The sequence below is a fragment of the Folsomia candida genome, unplaced genomic scaffold (genome assembly GCF_002217175.1).
Source record: "Folsomia candida strain VU population unplaced genomic scaffold, ASM221717v1 Fcan01_Sc004, whole genome shotgun sequence".
NCBI lineage: Eukaryota > Metazoa > Arthropoda > Collembola > Entomobryomorpha > Isotomidae > Folsomia > Folsomia candida.
Window position 1 is genome coordinate 12,322,932 of NW_019091196.1, and position 16,591 is coordinate 12,339,522.

Sequence of the window (16,591 nt, forward strand, 5' to 3'; positions counted from 1 at the left end):
ACTAGAATTTATTTCTCTAATTTACGTTTTTCTATTTTAGGAGCCTCCTAGAGTTCGTTATTGTTAATTATATCGGAAGGAAGAGGCCAAGAAGAGCTTACCCTGAGCCTCCCGATCCACATTCGTCAGCTCAGGTAATTATTTGCATGGACACTTATAAATATTTCCGTTTTTTGTTGAAAATACTACCAAATTAACCGTAAATTAATTAACTCGTCATTAAAACAAGTCATTAAAAAATTACCTTAATACGTATGCAATCCGAATGCATTTACTGCATATTTAACCATATAATTGTTACTAACAAGTAATGCTTCTTCCTTACTTAACGCGAATTTCTTTGTTTTCAAAATATTTTTGCATGTGGACTGGAATTTACATTATTTCGTGGCTAAAATGGATAAATTTTCGCTTCTTGGCATGACTTTATCAACTTGTTGAAAAATCTCATTTTTGGTGGATGGAATTGGAATGGAAGATTTCAATGTTGCAGTTGAACAAGGTGGAGCAAAGGGGCGTGGCAGGGTCGCCGTCGGGAATGGGAGGCTCGGGCGGCACGGAAAATAATCAGGGCGACATCTGCACAACCTTCAGCCCCTCGCCTAGCCACGCCGCGTCCATCGGAGGCATCGGGATCGGCATTGGATGGACCATACCCACCGTGAATCTCGTTAGAGCTTACTTTTTATCACTCTAAATACAAAAACCATCCATTAATTAATCGACCCCAGTAAAATTAAAATCCTTACCGTGTTTTTTAGTCAACTAAATCTGTAAACCAAACTGTTTCCTATTTACATAGATAATTCGAATGCATGACTTTGTAGCGATTTTTTGAGCAGCAGGGTTTGACTCGACGACCTCCCGTCCCCAATAATGAGACCCTATTAAAACAGTGTGTTATGACATTTTGTGTAAAATTTGGTGCAATTATTCTATTTTGGTTACAGTTGCGGAGAAGAATTATCGAAAATCCTATTCGTGTAGCGAAAACGGTGGATGTCATTAGCAGGTAATTGTTACATAATAATAATTAGCATTGTAATTACTTATTACACTATAAACTCTAATTACGTTATTACAGGGTCGTGTTTCCAATAGCTTATGCGGGTAATAGAAACAATGAAAATTCATAAAATTTCATACAAATTCGTAATGTTAATGTAATGTTTTTTTGATTTTTTAAAGCGTTCCTCATCTTCTTCTTCGTGAAACATAAGGCGTTCGAATGAGATTTCTATTTTGTCGACATCCACCACACCCACCCACTTACAAATTGGCTCACTGTGTCTCCTAACAAATTTGTTTGGTTTGGACTAACAATTAACAACTTTCCTTCGAGCCCATGACACCTGCGGAGTGGAATTTGCGATGCGTTGATTTACACAGCTTACAATTATCTATGTGGATGCGATACAAGTGTGTGTCACAAAAAATAAGCATTCCATAAATATTTTATTTTCGTAACGTTACTTACATTTTAACTTTCACCATTGTGTTGAAACTACTTATTACTGCGTGTATAATAATCTGTACTAATTATTACATATGTACGTGTAAATTTTAGCGTTTTAGACCAGTTTGCAACCATTACAATTATACGATCACTGTAATTTATGATCTTACATGTACAGTATGGTCCAAAAAGAACTTTGCCTGGAGCAATTTTTCCAGCAACTTTGCTGCGATTTCTATTAATGTAAAATTACAACAATTAAAGTAATTTTAGAACATTTTAATATATATCATTTTCAGAAATTTTTGGAAAATGTTAAATTTTACATTGTGATTTTATGCTAATGGAAATCACACAAAAGTTTCTGGAAAAGTTTCTCCAGGTAAAGTCCTTTTTTGACCACCCTGTATATAAATATCTAAAAACTTTTAAATCTACTCATGAAAAAAATGTAGAAAATATAACCTACTTAATTGTCAATTGTACTAAAGTAATAATGTCATGTACATAAAGTAACTCACGAAAAAGGTCACATCACAAAAATATCCCTTACATACATAATTCTAATATATGTAGCTGCGTATAGCAAGTGAATATTTGAAGATGAAGCGCATTTCGATCAATAACTAAAGAAGGGAACTAATTTTGCCTGACATTTCTAATCTAAAAATCTAATAATACTAGTTCAATGTAAATTTATTCATGTATAACAAACAGAACAGAATTGTAGTATAAGAGAAGCAATATCAATCTTAATCCAGAAAAAAAACTATCTCGTCACACCTACATATTTACCATTCTAAGAAGTAAATATATACAAAAATACATATCATTACCAAATAGATCACACATAATTAATTAACTACTCAAACTTACGTACACAATTAACCTCACTCTAATAAATGTGTAATATCATCAACTTACTACTTATATGCTAATTATATTTTGAAGTATATCAAAAATACTAGTGGTAATTGTATAACCTTCCTAATTTCTTTGAATTAGGAAATCGAAAGACAATTGTGATATGCAATAGGCAGCCAATACTTGTGTAAAGATATACTTACTTACCTAATTAACAACCATTAACTCTGCCATTAATTAACAAACTAGAAATTGATTTTAAAAATTTACTTGAAAATATCTAAGCAGCAAGGTTTTTTCTCCATAAATAAATGCAACGAGGTGCATACATATTTAGAGTCACGAGCTAATACACCATACAATACTTGTGTAAGCAGGTACATAATTAAAGAAAATGAGTAGATAAGTACTTATCAACGGAATGTTTGTTCTCCAGATTTACGAATTCTAAATATGTGTATTTAGCATACATAATTTATTTATTTGTAACACAAGTTTTTGTCTCAAATTAATTAGTCAAATCTTCTGAATACATAATTCTAGTCAATAAAAAGTGTTTTGCTACAAAATATTAACTCCCCGATTGTCTTTCGTGTGTACTTTTCCTATTCACTCAATTATTTTATTTTATTTTATTTTTAGCTGGGAAATACAATGCCGATATTTGTCTTTTTTTATGTTACCTTGTCCAGGTTTCATGAGCGATATTCATCGAATCACGAGTAGATGCTTAGATGATTACTTAGGCTAAAAATAAAATACTGCTGAGGACCCTACTAACTCATGTGAGTTGTTAATTGTAGGGGTCTTCGGCCACTTTGCATAATTAATGCTGCATAACTGTCATTTTGCATAATTGGCTTGTTATGTAAAATTACTTTTATGCAATAATATTTATGCAATATGGCAGTTATGCAAAGGTATATTATGTAAAGTGACCTAGGACCCTTGTAGGTGAATAATATAGGAATTTATTTATTTTCCAGTGAGTCATCCAATACACGAACTAACCTCCAAAGTCGGTTTGAAATCCTGTAATGTTAACGTTGGGAATAATGTGTCCTTTCAGATTCGATGGGTCTTATTATTATTCCAATGAAGAGTACGACGACCGTTGATGACGGATGATCAGAGCCCACACTTTTTAATAATTTTGCCTAAACCATGTATGAAAATTCAGTTCAAGTTCGTTTAATTTATAAAAATGTTGATGTTAAATTTTTAAATAAAAGTTTGAAAATTGCAAAAATATTACGTCTTAGAATTTGTGTATCCGTGTAATAATTTGTCATTTTTAATGAGCCTGCACCATTTCATACATATGATCTATTTGCATGTTTAGGTACAGCTTATTAATATGTACGATTAATATGACACGCAATTTTTGCATATAATTTTTATAAATAAAGTTTGCATACAATTTTGCATATAAATTTGGCATACAAATAAATACACATATCGGATAATAACTATTCTAGTCAAGTGTACTGCTGGCAAAAATTTCGTACTAAATATGTCTCGTAGTATAAAATCATGGTTTTTTATCAGGACAAATGCTTACAAATAAGATTTTATCCAACCGTTGGATTTATTTTACCCAATTGTTGTGTCATCCTCTTTTTTTATTCAACCTTGAGTAAATTTACACAACTTTATTTAGAGTATACAAATAGACGTGTTGTGTATTTAGAAAGTAAATAAAGTCTGACACAATTTATTCCTTGCGCAACATTTTATTTTCCATGATTCCACAGTTAACCATGATTCCGCTGAATAACATGGGAGCAATGGATACGAATTTTTGTCTGGAAAATCCGAGGTGTCATAATAAATCGCATGGTTTTTTGTCATATTTGTGCTCATATGTACTACATTTATATCTCATCTTCACCACTAATGTTTCAAGCTGACCTGATCCTTCTACGACGAGTAAAACTATACGCAATATGTACATATGAACAATAGTATGCAAACTCTATTATAATATGAAAATATGATTTTCTGTCACTTCATAAGCTGCCTTTGTCCCAATTTTGGCAGGTAAACATCTGAGGGTAAAGAAAACACAGAATCGAAAACAAGACATCTGCGTAAGTATCAAAAACAAAGATTTGAAAGTTTGGTGTGGCACGTCTTAAATTCGAGGTAGAAAGTTCTATCAACTTTGCACAGCTATCCGACTTCTAGTAAAGCAGACGTTTGGTTGGATCCTACGAAAAGTTTAAACAATATGCGGTTAATAAATAGCTGATAAGTAAATGTTCATGAAAAGTGTCATGACCAGCTCGTACTATGGAGAAAGGTGTTTCCCGGACGTATTTTTATCAACTTTCACTCAATTCTCATCAAAATTTATATACTTTATTTTCCCAATTTATTCAATTACAATTCCATACAACATATCACATCATTAATTCTGTAAGCGAAATTTAAACCGCTGTTTTTAATTGTGTTACATATTATTGGTCACGAATATAATTAATACCATATTGTATAAAAGTCTTTGTTAGTGGTTTAGGTACACGCATCATGGATCAGTCATTCCCAGCTCACTTCACTGATACGGTGAAAGGGCTCCCTGTAATATAAATGTGTCAAGTCTGAACTTTCTCCCAATGGAGGTCTCCCAGCGTATGGTCACGGATTTTGACCAAATTAGTGTCAATTGATCACAAATTTAATTAATATTAAATTTACAAATGACACATCTGCCAATGCTCAGATTTGGCGAAGATATTTGCCAACCCAAGAGGAGAAAGCACTCCTTAAAGTTGACAAATTTTACACTTTCTAAATTTATTCTGTATTTTTTCGTCTTCGGATGCAAATATCTCTGAGAAAATGAGCATTGGGAGTTAATTCCTTTTGCACATTTTGTATTAATTAAACTTGTGATCGGCTGACACTAGTTTTGTCAAAAATCTGAGAGCATATGCTGGAAGACCTCCATTGTTAGTACGGCATCGTGTAATGATGTGTATTTACTGTTTATTTTGTTACTATTACTTACCAGGGATGTTGTAGTGCTGAAATTTCAAAGTGATCTTATAATTTCCTGCCACCGTTGGCTTATACACCGCAGCCACCGTCCCGTCATCATTTTGTTTGAATTGGAAGTCGGGCTTTGAGGGCCCCTCTGTACTTCCGGAGAGGCCGCCTTTTAAATCCCCATGAAAATAAGAAGTAAAAATACATCAAGCCTCCCAATCTCGCCTTTTTTAAATAATTTGAGTGAAAGTATTGACATAGACCACATACGGGGACGACCTACCAAGAATTCCGACTTCTCGCCCGTCCACCAAGATCGTATTGTTGACATTGACTTTCCCCTCCTTCGTGTCCCCCGAGGCTTTCACCTTGTCCACGGCACCTTTCACATCCCCGATAATCTTGCATTTGAAGGGTGACCCCGGGATGGGCTTGTCGTCGTAACGGACATGAATCTTATATTCTCCCGCCACCGGGGACGTATAGGTCACGTCGATGCTCTTGTCCTTCTTCGTGTTGAGGCGACACTCTGGTTGACCCGGACCATCGAATCCGATCTGGATTTTGCTCACGTCGTGCTTTTCAGACGCGTAGATTACAAACTTATTTGGACCCTCTGGAATAGTGAAGTGAAGGTGTACATGAATGTATAGGTACAGAAATAACATGGATAATAATCAGAGGGCGGATATGTATGTATTTTCAACTTTTTCATTTGATAACGATCGACAGTCAAACTTTGTGGGTGTGTTCCCTAACTCGCATAGATCACAAAAATTTCAAAATATTTCCATATATTATTACATATTTCTTGATTTTAAACATATATTTACAAATAATTCCCATTTTTGTTGAAAAATACGTAAATATTTCAGATCTTTTTTTTAAATTCATATATTTTGTAAATATTTCAATGATACGAGATGAATCATTTTTGCTCTAAGAAATTCAACCATAAAAATTACAGAGCATTATACTCATAAACACAAATTTTACGAAACGTTTAAATTTTTATGGTTTTTTGGCACATATTTCATAAATATTAACTACATATTTCAACAATTCTTCGTAAATACATATCCGCCCTCTGATAATAATGGTGGTGGTGGCCGTCGTAGTGGTTATGGAATATACAACTTCGAGGGATGAATACAAAATCAAAATTTGATTCAAGATGTGAACAAGAGGAGGAGAAAGGCATCGAAGAAAGTCATGTGTACATAATTTCGCATCATTTTGAGGAGATTTGTCATGAATTTATAAAATGATGAAAACTCCTTTCCTGCCTTTTGGTCCTGACATTAATGTTCAAATCGGACGACAAATCTCCAAAATAAATGGGAAGGATGGGACAAAAAATGAAATAAATAACTTACCAGCGACCCCATTTCGAAGTCCGGTTCCTTCAACCTTAATACTCCTTGCTTCTGCCATTACGCTATTTATGAGAAATTGGATTAAAATGAAGATGCAGATCAGGAGAACTTGATCTCCACACGTTATGAATCCAGCTACTGAACTGAGAAAGTAAAGCTTTAATCCTACGTAAATCAAGCTCCTTCGTACCAAAAGAGTGATAGATATCCGATCAGATAAGCAGCCTTACAACAAACTACACCACTCGGAAAGACCCAGTTTTGAGATTATGTCCACAATAAATTTATTTCGCCGTTAGATCCAAAGCGGAAGTTTTTTTCAGTAAAGTTGAAGGGTAATCTATTACATTTGTCGTGAGTTGACAGGACCGGAAAATGTGTGGAGCAGAAGCAGCAGCAAATAAAAGATGTGGATGTATTTATGTATGAATATCTCGAGATTAGTGAATTCCCAGCGTGCTATTTTAAATATTTTTAAGTCGTGAAAAGTAATTTGAGCCAGATTTTCATCAAGATCGTCGTCGTGGGTGCTTGCTGGGTGGCAGCAGGCAACTAGTCAGTCAAGATCAACTAATAACACGCATATATATCGTCGTCCTCGAACATATCGTAAATCTCATATCCTGTGCAGATTTCTGGTGCAAATTCATCCCACAAAATTTGCGAGACGTTATTGCAGCAAGGTTAAAATGTTTTCTTCTTGAAACCCTTCACTAGTTGTGGGTGAAAAACAGCAATCCCAAACTCCAATGTGCAAGACATCAAGATAAAAATATCCAACTGTCTAAATCTAAATGTAGAACTGGAACACCATTTTGGGCTAACCTTGCCTTTCATTTTCGACTAACATCAGAGTAATGAGCGTCATTTATGGGCCATCAAATCCACAGAAAAATAACATTATCGTGTTGACATTAAGCTGTAATTTACAATCACGCCCTTTGCATGTGTGGCTGGCTAGATATGCGATCATTCTTGCATAATGGGCAGATTGGCTTGACTTTGATGACATGTAAATTGGAAAATGGATTTATGTCAGGACAAAAATCGGATAATTTGTGTCTCTAAAATTATGAAAGTATTTTTTTTCTACGAATGTACGTACATATTCATACGTGAGTGAATAAGTACATATGTATTTTTGGTTGGCCGATATTGACCAAGAAAATTGGAAAGCCCAATAAAGCCGTCTGTCCACAAAGCACGCCCGCCTGTCATCCGAGCAATATTCGTATCCTTGAATCCGGTCACGTACAGCAAATCTGTCCTCATTTCAAGCCGGAAGACAAGAGGGAGCTTATCTAAATCGATATCCAATTCCAATTTTTTGCCTCGATAAGTTGGATAAGCCGGGGAGGAGGGGGCGACGAGTGTGGGTGATGATGAGCGAGAGGATTCTCAGAGGGTCACATTGGACAACAAGATTCATGTTCTCGTGAAGATGAAGACCTGCTCGGATTTATTTTGTGATTGTGATAATACTTTTTTTTACGTGTTTATCAATACGTGACACCAGTTAATGGATAGATTTTGCAGATGGATAAAAATAGAAGGGACGTTTCCGAGTCCGCGTCCACGTCCGCTCGTGCTCATGAATGTAATTTATGATGTGTGGTGAGTGAAAGTTCAACGACTGGAATGTATGTAATTAATTGTCTCGTTTGATGCTCCAGATTTCGGTAATTATGTATCGCAGATTTTTTTTCGCGATCTCTTTTTCATGCTTATTACAACTTTGGCAAGAGGGAAAAAATCTAATATCATGGTTATTTTACTCGAGTCTCAAGTTATTCCTTGTTAAAATCCTGACACGTCAATCTAGTTGACAAATGAATGTCTCGTAATGTGACCTGACAGGTGACGCATGACAAGATCCGATCCGAAGCAGGGGTTAATTTTATCTGGTAAATTTATAAGCTCCGATGGAACCAGGTGGGCAAAAGTGTTGGTTAATACCACAATTTAGTATGTATATTTTTGTTCGTAACTTTCACGTAATCTTGCCAGCGACACAGCATAAGTATTCATGTGGTTACACGAGTAAAAGATGAAATTTGGACGGGATGAGAATAAAGTCTTCATGAATAATAAAGTTTGGGTGTAATCATTTTATTATTTCGGAATGATTGATATTTTCCTTTACATACTTTACATAAATGGATATATTCTAGAATATTTACTTAATTATTTACTTGGTAAATATTATTTGTTTGTATTTATGTTCAATTATTCACTTTTGTTGTCTTTCAATATGGATGTTGTGCACATTCCATCTTTTTTCTACGAACTAAAAATCAATCGACTTTTTTTACCCTACTTTTTATTACATACGCATTCATATCATGTACTTATGTATGACTCAAATAAAGGTATACATATTATTTACTTGAGATTTGTTATGTTATTTATAAAGAATTCCTTAAGAACGGAAGAGAGCATTTTTTGTAAATTTTACATACCCCGTGATACATAATTATGTATGATCATCTAAAAAATGATGATGTATTATGAGATTTATCGGGATAACTTTTTAAGGATTTCCTATATTTTTGTGAGTATGATAAAGTTTAATAATATTTCATTTACGACTCATCGGCTGCGTTAGGTTTCATCGTATCGACTTTTTTGACAATTCAGCAATCCAACAAGTTTTGATTTATTTTATTTATTTTCTCTTTTTGCCAGTCTGCTTGACTTTCTCGGGTAGAATTAGATGGAGATTTACCGTATTTTATTACACCAGCTCCTGCCTGCCTGCATGGCCCTCAATTCGTCCAATAATCCATACCTATGCACCTAAAGGTATCCGTATTAAACTACTTACTACATACGTACGTACCGATTTTATTAACGTTCTAAATTTGTCTCTAGAATCACGTATGCTTTTCTTGGGTTGTTTATCAGTTTGGGACAGGTTATAAATTTACGACTTATGCTACAGCATGTATGAAGCACCATACATATCTTGATAAAAGTTGAGAATGAGTTTAGTTTTGAAATCTGCGATAAGTAATTCTGTAAATCACATGTTTTATAATATGGTGTTCTAAGTAAAACTTGAAATTTTGGGCCCATTAATTTCTGTATAGATTTCATCTACGTAGAATTGTGGAAAAAGTTGAATATTTCGTGAAATGACACAAGGCAACGGGTAAAGTGCACAATTTTACTATGTAATCTGTCCAAAGGTAATTAAAGTGTGATAATTTCCGAAAATGTATATGTGCAAAAATGCATAATATTTAACTCTTTCCACAAACTTGATGCAAACTTTTTCGAATTATTTAAGACAACGAGGTGTGAATCAAGTATGCAAAATACCTCGAAACTTGTCACATGCGTCGTATCATAGGAATCCCAACGACTTTTTGTTATCTTCTAGATGCACATAGTTTCAAGTCTGGTCTGCTTTATTAATATGCTGGGCTGGAGACTCATCACTTCCGCATCCGTTAATTTAGCCATCAGCGAGAGAAAGTTGGTTGATTGGTTGGTTTCGTTGGTCACATCCACGTCATTCTTAATCACTTTCACGAATTGAGTGGCCTATGAAGGCTCGATGGGCGAGAAAGAAATAGATCAGGAAACAGGAATACGCTGCGGGGAAGACCACCCTGATTGTGACATACATATTATTATTACATATTAATTTGTATGTATGTATAGTGTAATTCTTATATGATATAATAATAATAACTAGAGCGGAAAGGCCCATTGGAAATTTTGAAAATCAACGACTCTTTTGCATTGATATAGACTAAAATAAGGGTACAATAATTTTTGTATAACAACTAATGTATACTGCCAGTTTAAAAAATCACTTTCTCCTCATTTTTGAGATAAAAATAGTTACTGAAAATGTGTGAAAATTTATATTTTTAGGGCATTTCATCTGAAATCTAAATATTTGCATGATTTTTTTGAGACTGCTATTAAATAAAATTATTGTTCCCTTATTTTTGTCTGGATCGAAACAATAGAATTGTTCATAGGAAGAGTTTTTCTACTCTTTATAAGGTATATTATTAGATACTCTAAGGTGTAACTAAATTTCTAACTATTTGATGTATACCTGCTGATGACGTCTATCCTCTTAGCGAGATGTATCGGGGATGACAATATCCGGCGACGAAACTGTCATAAGCGGAAAAAACATGAGTTTGGTACAACAAATTTGTAAGAACTATTGAAATTAAATAATGAAATTAACGTGTTGAAGTGATGTGAAAGTTGCATTAAATAATTTAGAAAATTTTAGCTTAAATTTCAAATAGTAACACTTGCAATCGAAATATTTTTTAGTATTTTCCACCTTTTGAACATACATAGATTAGTTAATTTAAGAAGAAAACTGTTTTCTGAATAAATACGTTATTGTGAAACTGGGATTGAATAAAAAATTGAAATTAAATTAAGAATTTGTATTAAATAAATATTACGTTAAAAGCATAATTATTGCAAAGGAATGAATTACTCGAGGAGGAGCACAGCCATTGTTAGCGGGATGGGTGCAAGGCGTGTTGCTTGTCGAGCAAGTGGTGCAGGTGACCATATCAATTGGTCGATTGCCAGATGGCGTCGTTGCAGCATTATCTTCTATTTTATTCAGCTGTAAGAAGAACATTGGAGGGAACACGAAGGTCATCATCACAAGTTCAAGAGCGATGAAAATATTTGCTTTATTCTCGTATAAAATTCGTATAAAAATTCATTAGTTGTAAAAGTGAAAGTTGGAGAAAGTTCAAGGTTATTAAAATTTCAAAAACATTAATGAAAATCTGTGATTGCTCAAGTTGCACAATTAGTTAAATTAATTGGTAAAGTGACTTGTATAAATAGTTGAAAATTGTAGTAGTTGAAGAAATAATGTTTGTTACCTGGATTGTGGGTTGGTCTGCAAAATCTGACGGTGGCCTTGGCCTCTTTCTCCCAATGTAGTTAACAAACACAAATTCCAAAAGCGAAAGGTAGATGAACAGCATAGATCCACCTGTAGGACAGTTATTACATTTGATTATTGCGTGAATCACTACCTGTATGAGCATGAGGTATTGTTTAGTCGATATGCAGATTAAATACGAAAAACCAAAATTCTGCATAGTTCCTGCACAAATCCCTCTGTATAAATTTTAGCTAAATTTAGCCACAATTTCTGCAGGAAGCCAGTTCAAATTTTTGCTCGGGCTGAGCTGCCTTGCAAAATTTAAGGTGCAAAGCCGTAAAATTTTGCTACTAAATAGCCCCCATAACCCCTGGACCGATCCACCCTTAATCTATCACCCCAATAAAATAGTAAGCTACAAAAGTACGTAAACTTTACACACCGTCCCATATGTTCATCGCTGTTAGATTGGACACGACAGGAAGAGTGGCACGAAATCCGTTGCTGAAATTATAAATCCAAGCCTTAAAATCCAGTCTCTACATATCTGCAATACAAATCTAAATAAGTTCTTACCTAGTCGTGAAGAAATTGAGCATGGTGGTGACGCCGAGCATGATTCTGGCTGGTACAGCATTCCATTCCAACCAGAATGTGATGAAGCTGGATGTCACCAAGATGATGTCAGGAATAAAAACGGTCGTGAAGTAATAGGCTAGTCATCAATACAAAAATCAGCATTAATATTAGATAAACTATGAAATCATCATAAAATAAAAGGGTGAAAGCCGAACCTCTGTCACGGTTGAAGATGAGCTTCACTTTCAGACAGCTATAGTTCCCTGAAAATTATCGTAATTAATGGTGAGATGAAAATCCGTCCAATAATAACACTACAAAAAATACACCAAGAACACGATTCACAGCTAAAATAAAAGCTTGCGGTAACGATTTTCCACCATTTTCTCTGGTGGAGCGTACTTGTTTACACCAATTTATTTCGACCCTGTATAGATTCCAATGCTGATTCAATCCTTTGAACGAGCCCGTGATCTCGTTGAATCTCAAATCCCAACACAATCAAAGATCAAATCAGGATCACCGACCAGACCCACGCCGACCGACCGGATGCAGGTATATTCAGCACAATGAATAACTTTCACTCGAAGTGAGAAACTCTCCAAAGTGTTTTTCCCCTTCTCCAAGATATTGTCCGACAGACATGCCTCCAAACACTTGCTCGCTCACCCTCTTGAACAATATCCAGTAACAAAACAGGCTCAACTAACCGTTGGCTATAACATAACATAAATCCCGTTTAGAATCAGAAAAAATCAGACGCAAGCTTCGGTCAGGCGGAAGATTCCATTGCTTTGCAACATTTCTCTCTCAGACACTTCCCATCGTTTCCGGTTACAATTTTATCTTCCTTTTCCACCACCAGTACATGAAAATCGAGGTGAAAGGTGAACAAAAAACGCAGATATTTTTATAAAAAAACCTACTTTCTCTCCTATAAAATAACAGAAAATCTCGATTGGTTCCCCGCAATACTTCAACATCACGAGATAGTCCTAATTCTCGATAAAAGTCGTAATCATTCCTCAGCTTAACTGATTCAACACCATTTAATCCCCCAACTTGTCATCCCGTCCCAATTGAAGAGAGAAAATGGTGGCGTAGGCAGAGAGAAAGGGAGAAAAATTGGTCCCGGCAGGTGATAAGCATCACCCGTCACTTTGTGACGAATGGCCTTCTCTTCACATTTGGAAGAAAAAGACGGAGATAACAAAAGGTGGAAGTAAATGAAAAAAATTTTCCACTTCATTTCACTCTTTCTCCTCAATCTTCCAAACATAAATTCTTGCACCAATTCGCAATCACAATCGTTCCACTTTGTAAGAAGGGAAGAAGCATGTCATCAATCTGGATTTGAGTTTGTTGGTGGGTCGATTGAAAAATTGCACATGTTTCATTCAGGGACGCAATTTCTCCAAAAAAAACGATACGAAACCGATAAGTACATACGTATGGTTTTGTTGGAGGAAGCACAAATTGCAAGAAGCGGTTGACATTGCGTATGTAACAGTGGCCGCGGAAGTTGGGGGGACATCGGGGACATTAACATTGTAGGGGAGGGGAGGTAGGGGTGTATGGGAAGATGATGTGGACATGGAATAACCGTGGGGACATTTTCCCGTTTCCGCGGCCACTGCGTATGTACATAAGTCGTAGGAGCTCCTCCAGTGGTGTGACGACATGGTGACAAATATGTAACCGACATTTATGCTACCCGACAAATATGTAACCCGACACATATGTAAACGCATTTTTCAGTTTACATATGTGTCGGGTCGCATAAATGTCGTTTACATAGATGTCGTTTACATATTTGTCGTATCCCCGTGTGACCACATTCTGCCTATGAACTTACCACGCCAATGTGAGGACTCGCAGTAGCTGGTCTCGTTATGGGCGAGGTATGCGTTGAGAAAAGATAAATTCGGTGATTTCCTCAGAACTCCCGTCCTCGTTTGCCACCTGAATTCCAAAGCATCCTTTTCGTGTGATACTACATTAAAGGGAACAAAGGAAGAATGCAGTGGTGAGAGTGGGCTCATAAGTTTGCGTCGTCGTTCGTAGGCTTTTCTCGAAGGAAAAGTGAGTCGCACGGAGAAAATTAGAAAATGAAGGGGAAGAATGACTTACTGCTTTCAATCTGGAATAAAAGTAAGAATGTAAACAGTTTTAGTTAAGTTGCACAAATTTATGGGAGATTTTGAAATGGGGGGAATTGCTAACAATGGAGGTCGCCGAGAGTATGCTCTCTGATTTTGGCCATATTAGTGTCAATTGATCAAAAATTTAATTCGCATGAAATTTGAAAGAAGCACAATCTGCCAATGTCCAGGTTTGGCGAAGATATTTGCAACCACTGAAGAGAAAACGTGTTTAAAGTTGACAAATTTTTCCACTGCGCGTGTTCTCCTCTTCATATGCAAATATCTCTGCCAGACCTTAGCATTGGGAGATCGTGTCTTTTGAAAATTTCATATAATTTTTTGTGATCGATTTACACTAGTTTGGCCAAAATCGGAGAGCATACGCTGGGGGACCTCCATTGTTAAGATCCCCAGAGGTCAAGCCAAGTAATGAAGGTCACTCACATTATATTCACAGAGAGGATCATCGAACGGAAAGATACCCAGCTCCCCTTGACACGAGAGTATTAAGTGGCGGCTGAAATACACAAAAAACAAGAATAACTGTTGATATTGCTTTAAATGGAAATCAGAAATATTAACCCTGTTTGAATTATGTACGTATAAAAACTGTGTTAAAGGTTATCTTGTTCCACAAAATGAAAGCACGCGACAATGATAACAAGAATAATGTAATAAATACTTTCTCCCACTTTCTCTTTTGATGTTACACTTCCATCAATACTTTTGTTCATAGAATCTTGACAAACCCAAACCCGTACATAGATTATAGATTATACTTCCTGTAAACATACCCGACACATTACAACTACCAAATACATAAAACCCATTACATATGTATGCACAACTATATATGCACCAATAAACGGGGTAATTGCTACACAAATACATACATACGCCATACGCATAAAAGCCAAATGCCAACAAATAAAAATGTACTAATATATCCCAATTCGGCACAGTTTATTGCTGTTTTTCCATCATAATGCACATGAGATCGGGCGGAAAAGATTTAGATATGCAGCAGACCTTTGTTTTTGTTCCGGGTCTTTTGTTATCTAGCCAAATAAGCTACAACCTTGTACAGCAATATTTGTAATAATAATGCTGCTGCCCACTATTGAACCACCGTTTTTGCACAAAAACTACTACTCCGGCTTGTTTGTTACTACATGACTTTGAAACGTGTGCCCTCCTCGTCTAGATATTTTGTGCTCCTTTGTTTTCGTACTATTCAACCTTGTGCAAACTACATACATGTTTCGTTTCATCTCATCTGGGAATTCGTGCATGCTTGTGAAACGTATCCATCCAGGCTACGTGGCAGAAACAATATCTAAGTTTGCTCAATTGCTTTCACGGTCAGAATGTAAAACATTTGCTGACGGGGCTGCCACACACAATTGTCTACTCGCTTTTGATCCCTTTAATGGCTTATTGTACGATTTAAAATTATTTGACCATGACTAATTTGCATTGGCATGTTTGTCCATGTGAATAATTTAGTAGAATTTAGTAGAAGGCAAAAACCAATAATTCAAATGAGGGAAAATCTTCGATCTCTTTTACCTAGGTTTAAAATCGTTTCAAAATGACACGCCTCCACCAATTAAATATTCACCACATCCTCATCACCAACCCACCAACCAGGAGGCTCGTCGTACTAATTCGCCCAATTTGGTTTGGACGGGAATGACGCAAACCTGAAATTTAGTCAGGGCGTCGGTGTATGTACATAAGAGTGAAAGTGCGACTCTGTGACGTACTCTGACAGAATATTAATTTATCATCGGAATATGTACTTTGGCCGAGGCGAAAAGTTTGAACGTGATGAATTACCTTTGAAATGCCAAAATCCAGGTAGGCGGGGAGGGAGGGTACTTTTACAAATCGTCCAACTTTTCCGATTCATCAAGTCTTCACCAATTTTTGATACGCCAGATTTAAGGGGAACGGAAGAAAGCATAAATAAATAAACTGTCTCGAGCGAATGTAAAAAAGTGGCGTCATACAGTAAAATGTAAAATGATAGGACATAAAAATTATGTATTTTTGATCTTTGACCTTCGTTATGGATTGGTCCTAGGTCAAAAATATTGACGATTATTATTGAATTTGTTGTGAAATTTCCTTTAAAATGACACCGCATGTGAAAAGTAAGGTCCAATTTGGCGTTTGACCTCACACCAGGGTCACCTTGACCTTTACCGCAGGGGTCCCATCTTCGACCTCTACGGGTCAAAAATTAGAAGCACAATGCCAAAAACATCGTATGATTATGTTCAAACGTTCTGGAGATATC

The 16,591-nt window shown here is 35.8% G+C and overlaps 3 protein-coding genes across 19 annotated transcripts in view; 1 reads left to right on the forward strand and 2 right to left on the reverse strand.

The window, feature by feature from the left end:
* LOC110849178 (glutamate-gated chloride channel alpha) overlaps positions 1 to 3,574 on the forward strand; it is a 33,342-nt gene extending 29,768 nt beyond the window's left edge. For 7 of the 12 annotated variants that reach the window (XM_035850791.1, XM_035850795.1, XM_035850790.1 and 4 more), the window contains 6 exons: positions 41 to 134; positions 479 to 670; positions 951 to 1,012; positions 1,085 to 1,110; positions 1,189 to 1,222; positions 3,390 to 3,574. In XM_035850791.1, the coding sequence (XP_035706684.1) occupies positions 41 to 134; positions 479 to 670; positions 951 to 1,012; positions 1,085 to 1,110; positions 1,189 to 1,222; positions 3,390 to 3,438 (457 nt within the window). In that variant the 3' untranslated portion in view covers positions 3,439 to 3,574. Of the gene's footprint in view, positions 1 to 40; positions 135 to 478; positions 671 to 950; positions 1,013 to 1,084; positions 1,111 to 1,188; positions 3,106 to 3,306 lie in introns of all 12 variants that reach the window. The other 5 variants (XR_004834604.1, XR_004834603.1, XM_035850797.1 and 2 more) reach the window with 5 other exon arrangements.
* Positions 3,575 to 4,659: 1,085 nt separating this feature from the next.
* On the reverse strand, positions 4,660 to 7,246 carry LOC110848709 (filamin-A). 4 transcript variants are annotated; one of them, XM_035850945.1, is made up of 5 exons: positions 6,915 to 7,240; positions 6,685 to 6,827; positions 5,592 to 5,924; positions 5,331 to 5,477; positions 4,660 to 4,898 (listed from the first exon to the last, which is right to left on the reverse strand). In XM_035850945.1, the coding sequence occupies exons 2-5, from the start codon at positions 6,740 to 6,742 to the stop codon at positions 4,870 to 4,872; spliced, it is 567 nt and encodes a 188-aa protein (XP_035706838.1). In that variant the 5' UTR covers positions 6,743 to 6,827; positions 6,915 to 7,240; the 3' UTR covers positions 4,660 to 4,869. The 4 variants fall into 4 exon arrangements, with proteins under 4 accessions (XP_035706838.1, XP_021951680.1, XP_021951679.1 ...); XM_022095988.2 differs by having other exon boundaries at positions 6,685 to 6,746; positions 6,875 to 7,240; XM_022095987.2 differs by having other exon boundaries at positions 6,685 to 7,240.
* Positions 7,247 to 8,777: 1,531 nt separating this feature from the next.
* LOC110849179 (glutamate-gated chloride channel) overlaps positions 8,778 to 16,591 on the reverse strand; it is a 34,556-nt gene continuing 26,742 nt past the window's right edge. For 2 of the 3 annotated variants that reach the window (XM_035850942.1, XM_035850943.1), the window contains exons 10-19: positions 14,734 to 14,806; positions 14,276 to 14,285; positions 14,001 to 14,138; positions 12,361 to 12,408; positions 12,143 to 12,281; positions 12,009 to 12,070; positions 11,562 to 11,674; positions 11,159 to 11,293; positions 10,757 to 10,818; positions 8,778 to 10,298 (exon numbers count right to left, since the gene is read on the reverse strand). In XM_035850942.1, coding sequence (XP_035706835.1) covers positions 10,205 to 10,298; positions 10,757 to 10,818; positions 11,159 to 11,293; positions 11,562 to 11,674; positions 12,009 to 12,070; positions 12,143 to 12,281; positions 12,361 to 12,408; positions 14,001 to 14,138; positions 14,276 to 14,285; positions 14,734 to 14,806 — 874 coding nt within the window. In that variant the 3' untranslated portion in view covers positions 8,778 to 10,204. The remainder of the gene's footprint in view (positions 10,299 to 10,756; positions 10,819 to 11,158; positions 11,294 to 11,561; positions 11,675 to 12,008; positions 12,071 to 12,142; positions 12,282 to 12,360; positions 12,409 to 14,000; positions 14,139 to 14,275; positions 14,286 to 14,733; positions 14,807 to 16,591) is intronic. The other variant, XM_035850944.1, reaches the window with a different exon arrangement.

Excerpts from the sequence above, each read along its gene's own strand:
- LOC110848709 (XM_035850945.1), bottom strand. The coding sequence starts at position 6,742 with ATGGCAGAAGCAAGGAGTATTAAGGTTGAAGGAACCGGACTTCGAAAT. Across the intron at positions 5,478-5,591 it reads GCGAGAAGTCGGAATTCTTG|GCGGCCTCTCCGGAAGTACA; the intron begins GTAGGTCGTCCC and ends GGGATTTAAAAG. Across the intron at positions 4,899-5,330 it reads TCAGCACTACAACATCCCTG|GGAGCCCTTTCACCGTATCA; the intron begins GTAAGTAATAGT and ends TTTATATTACAG.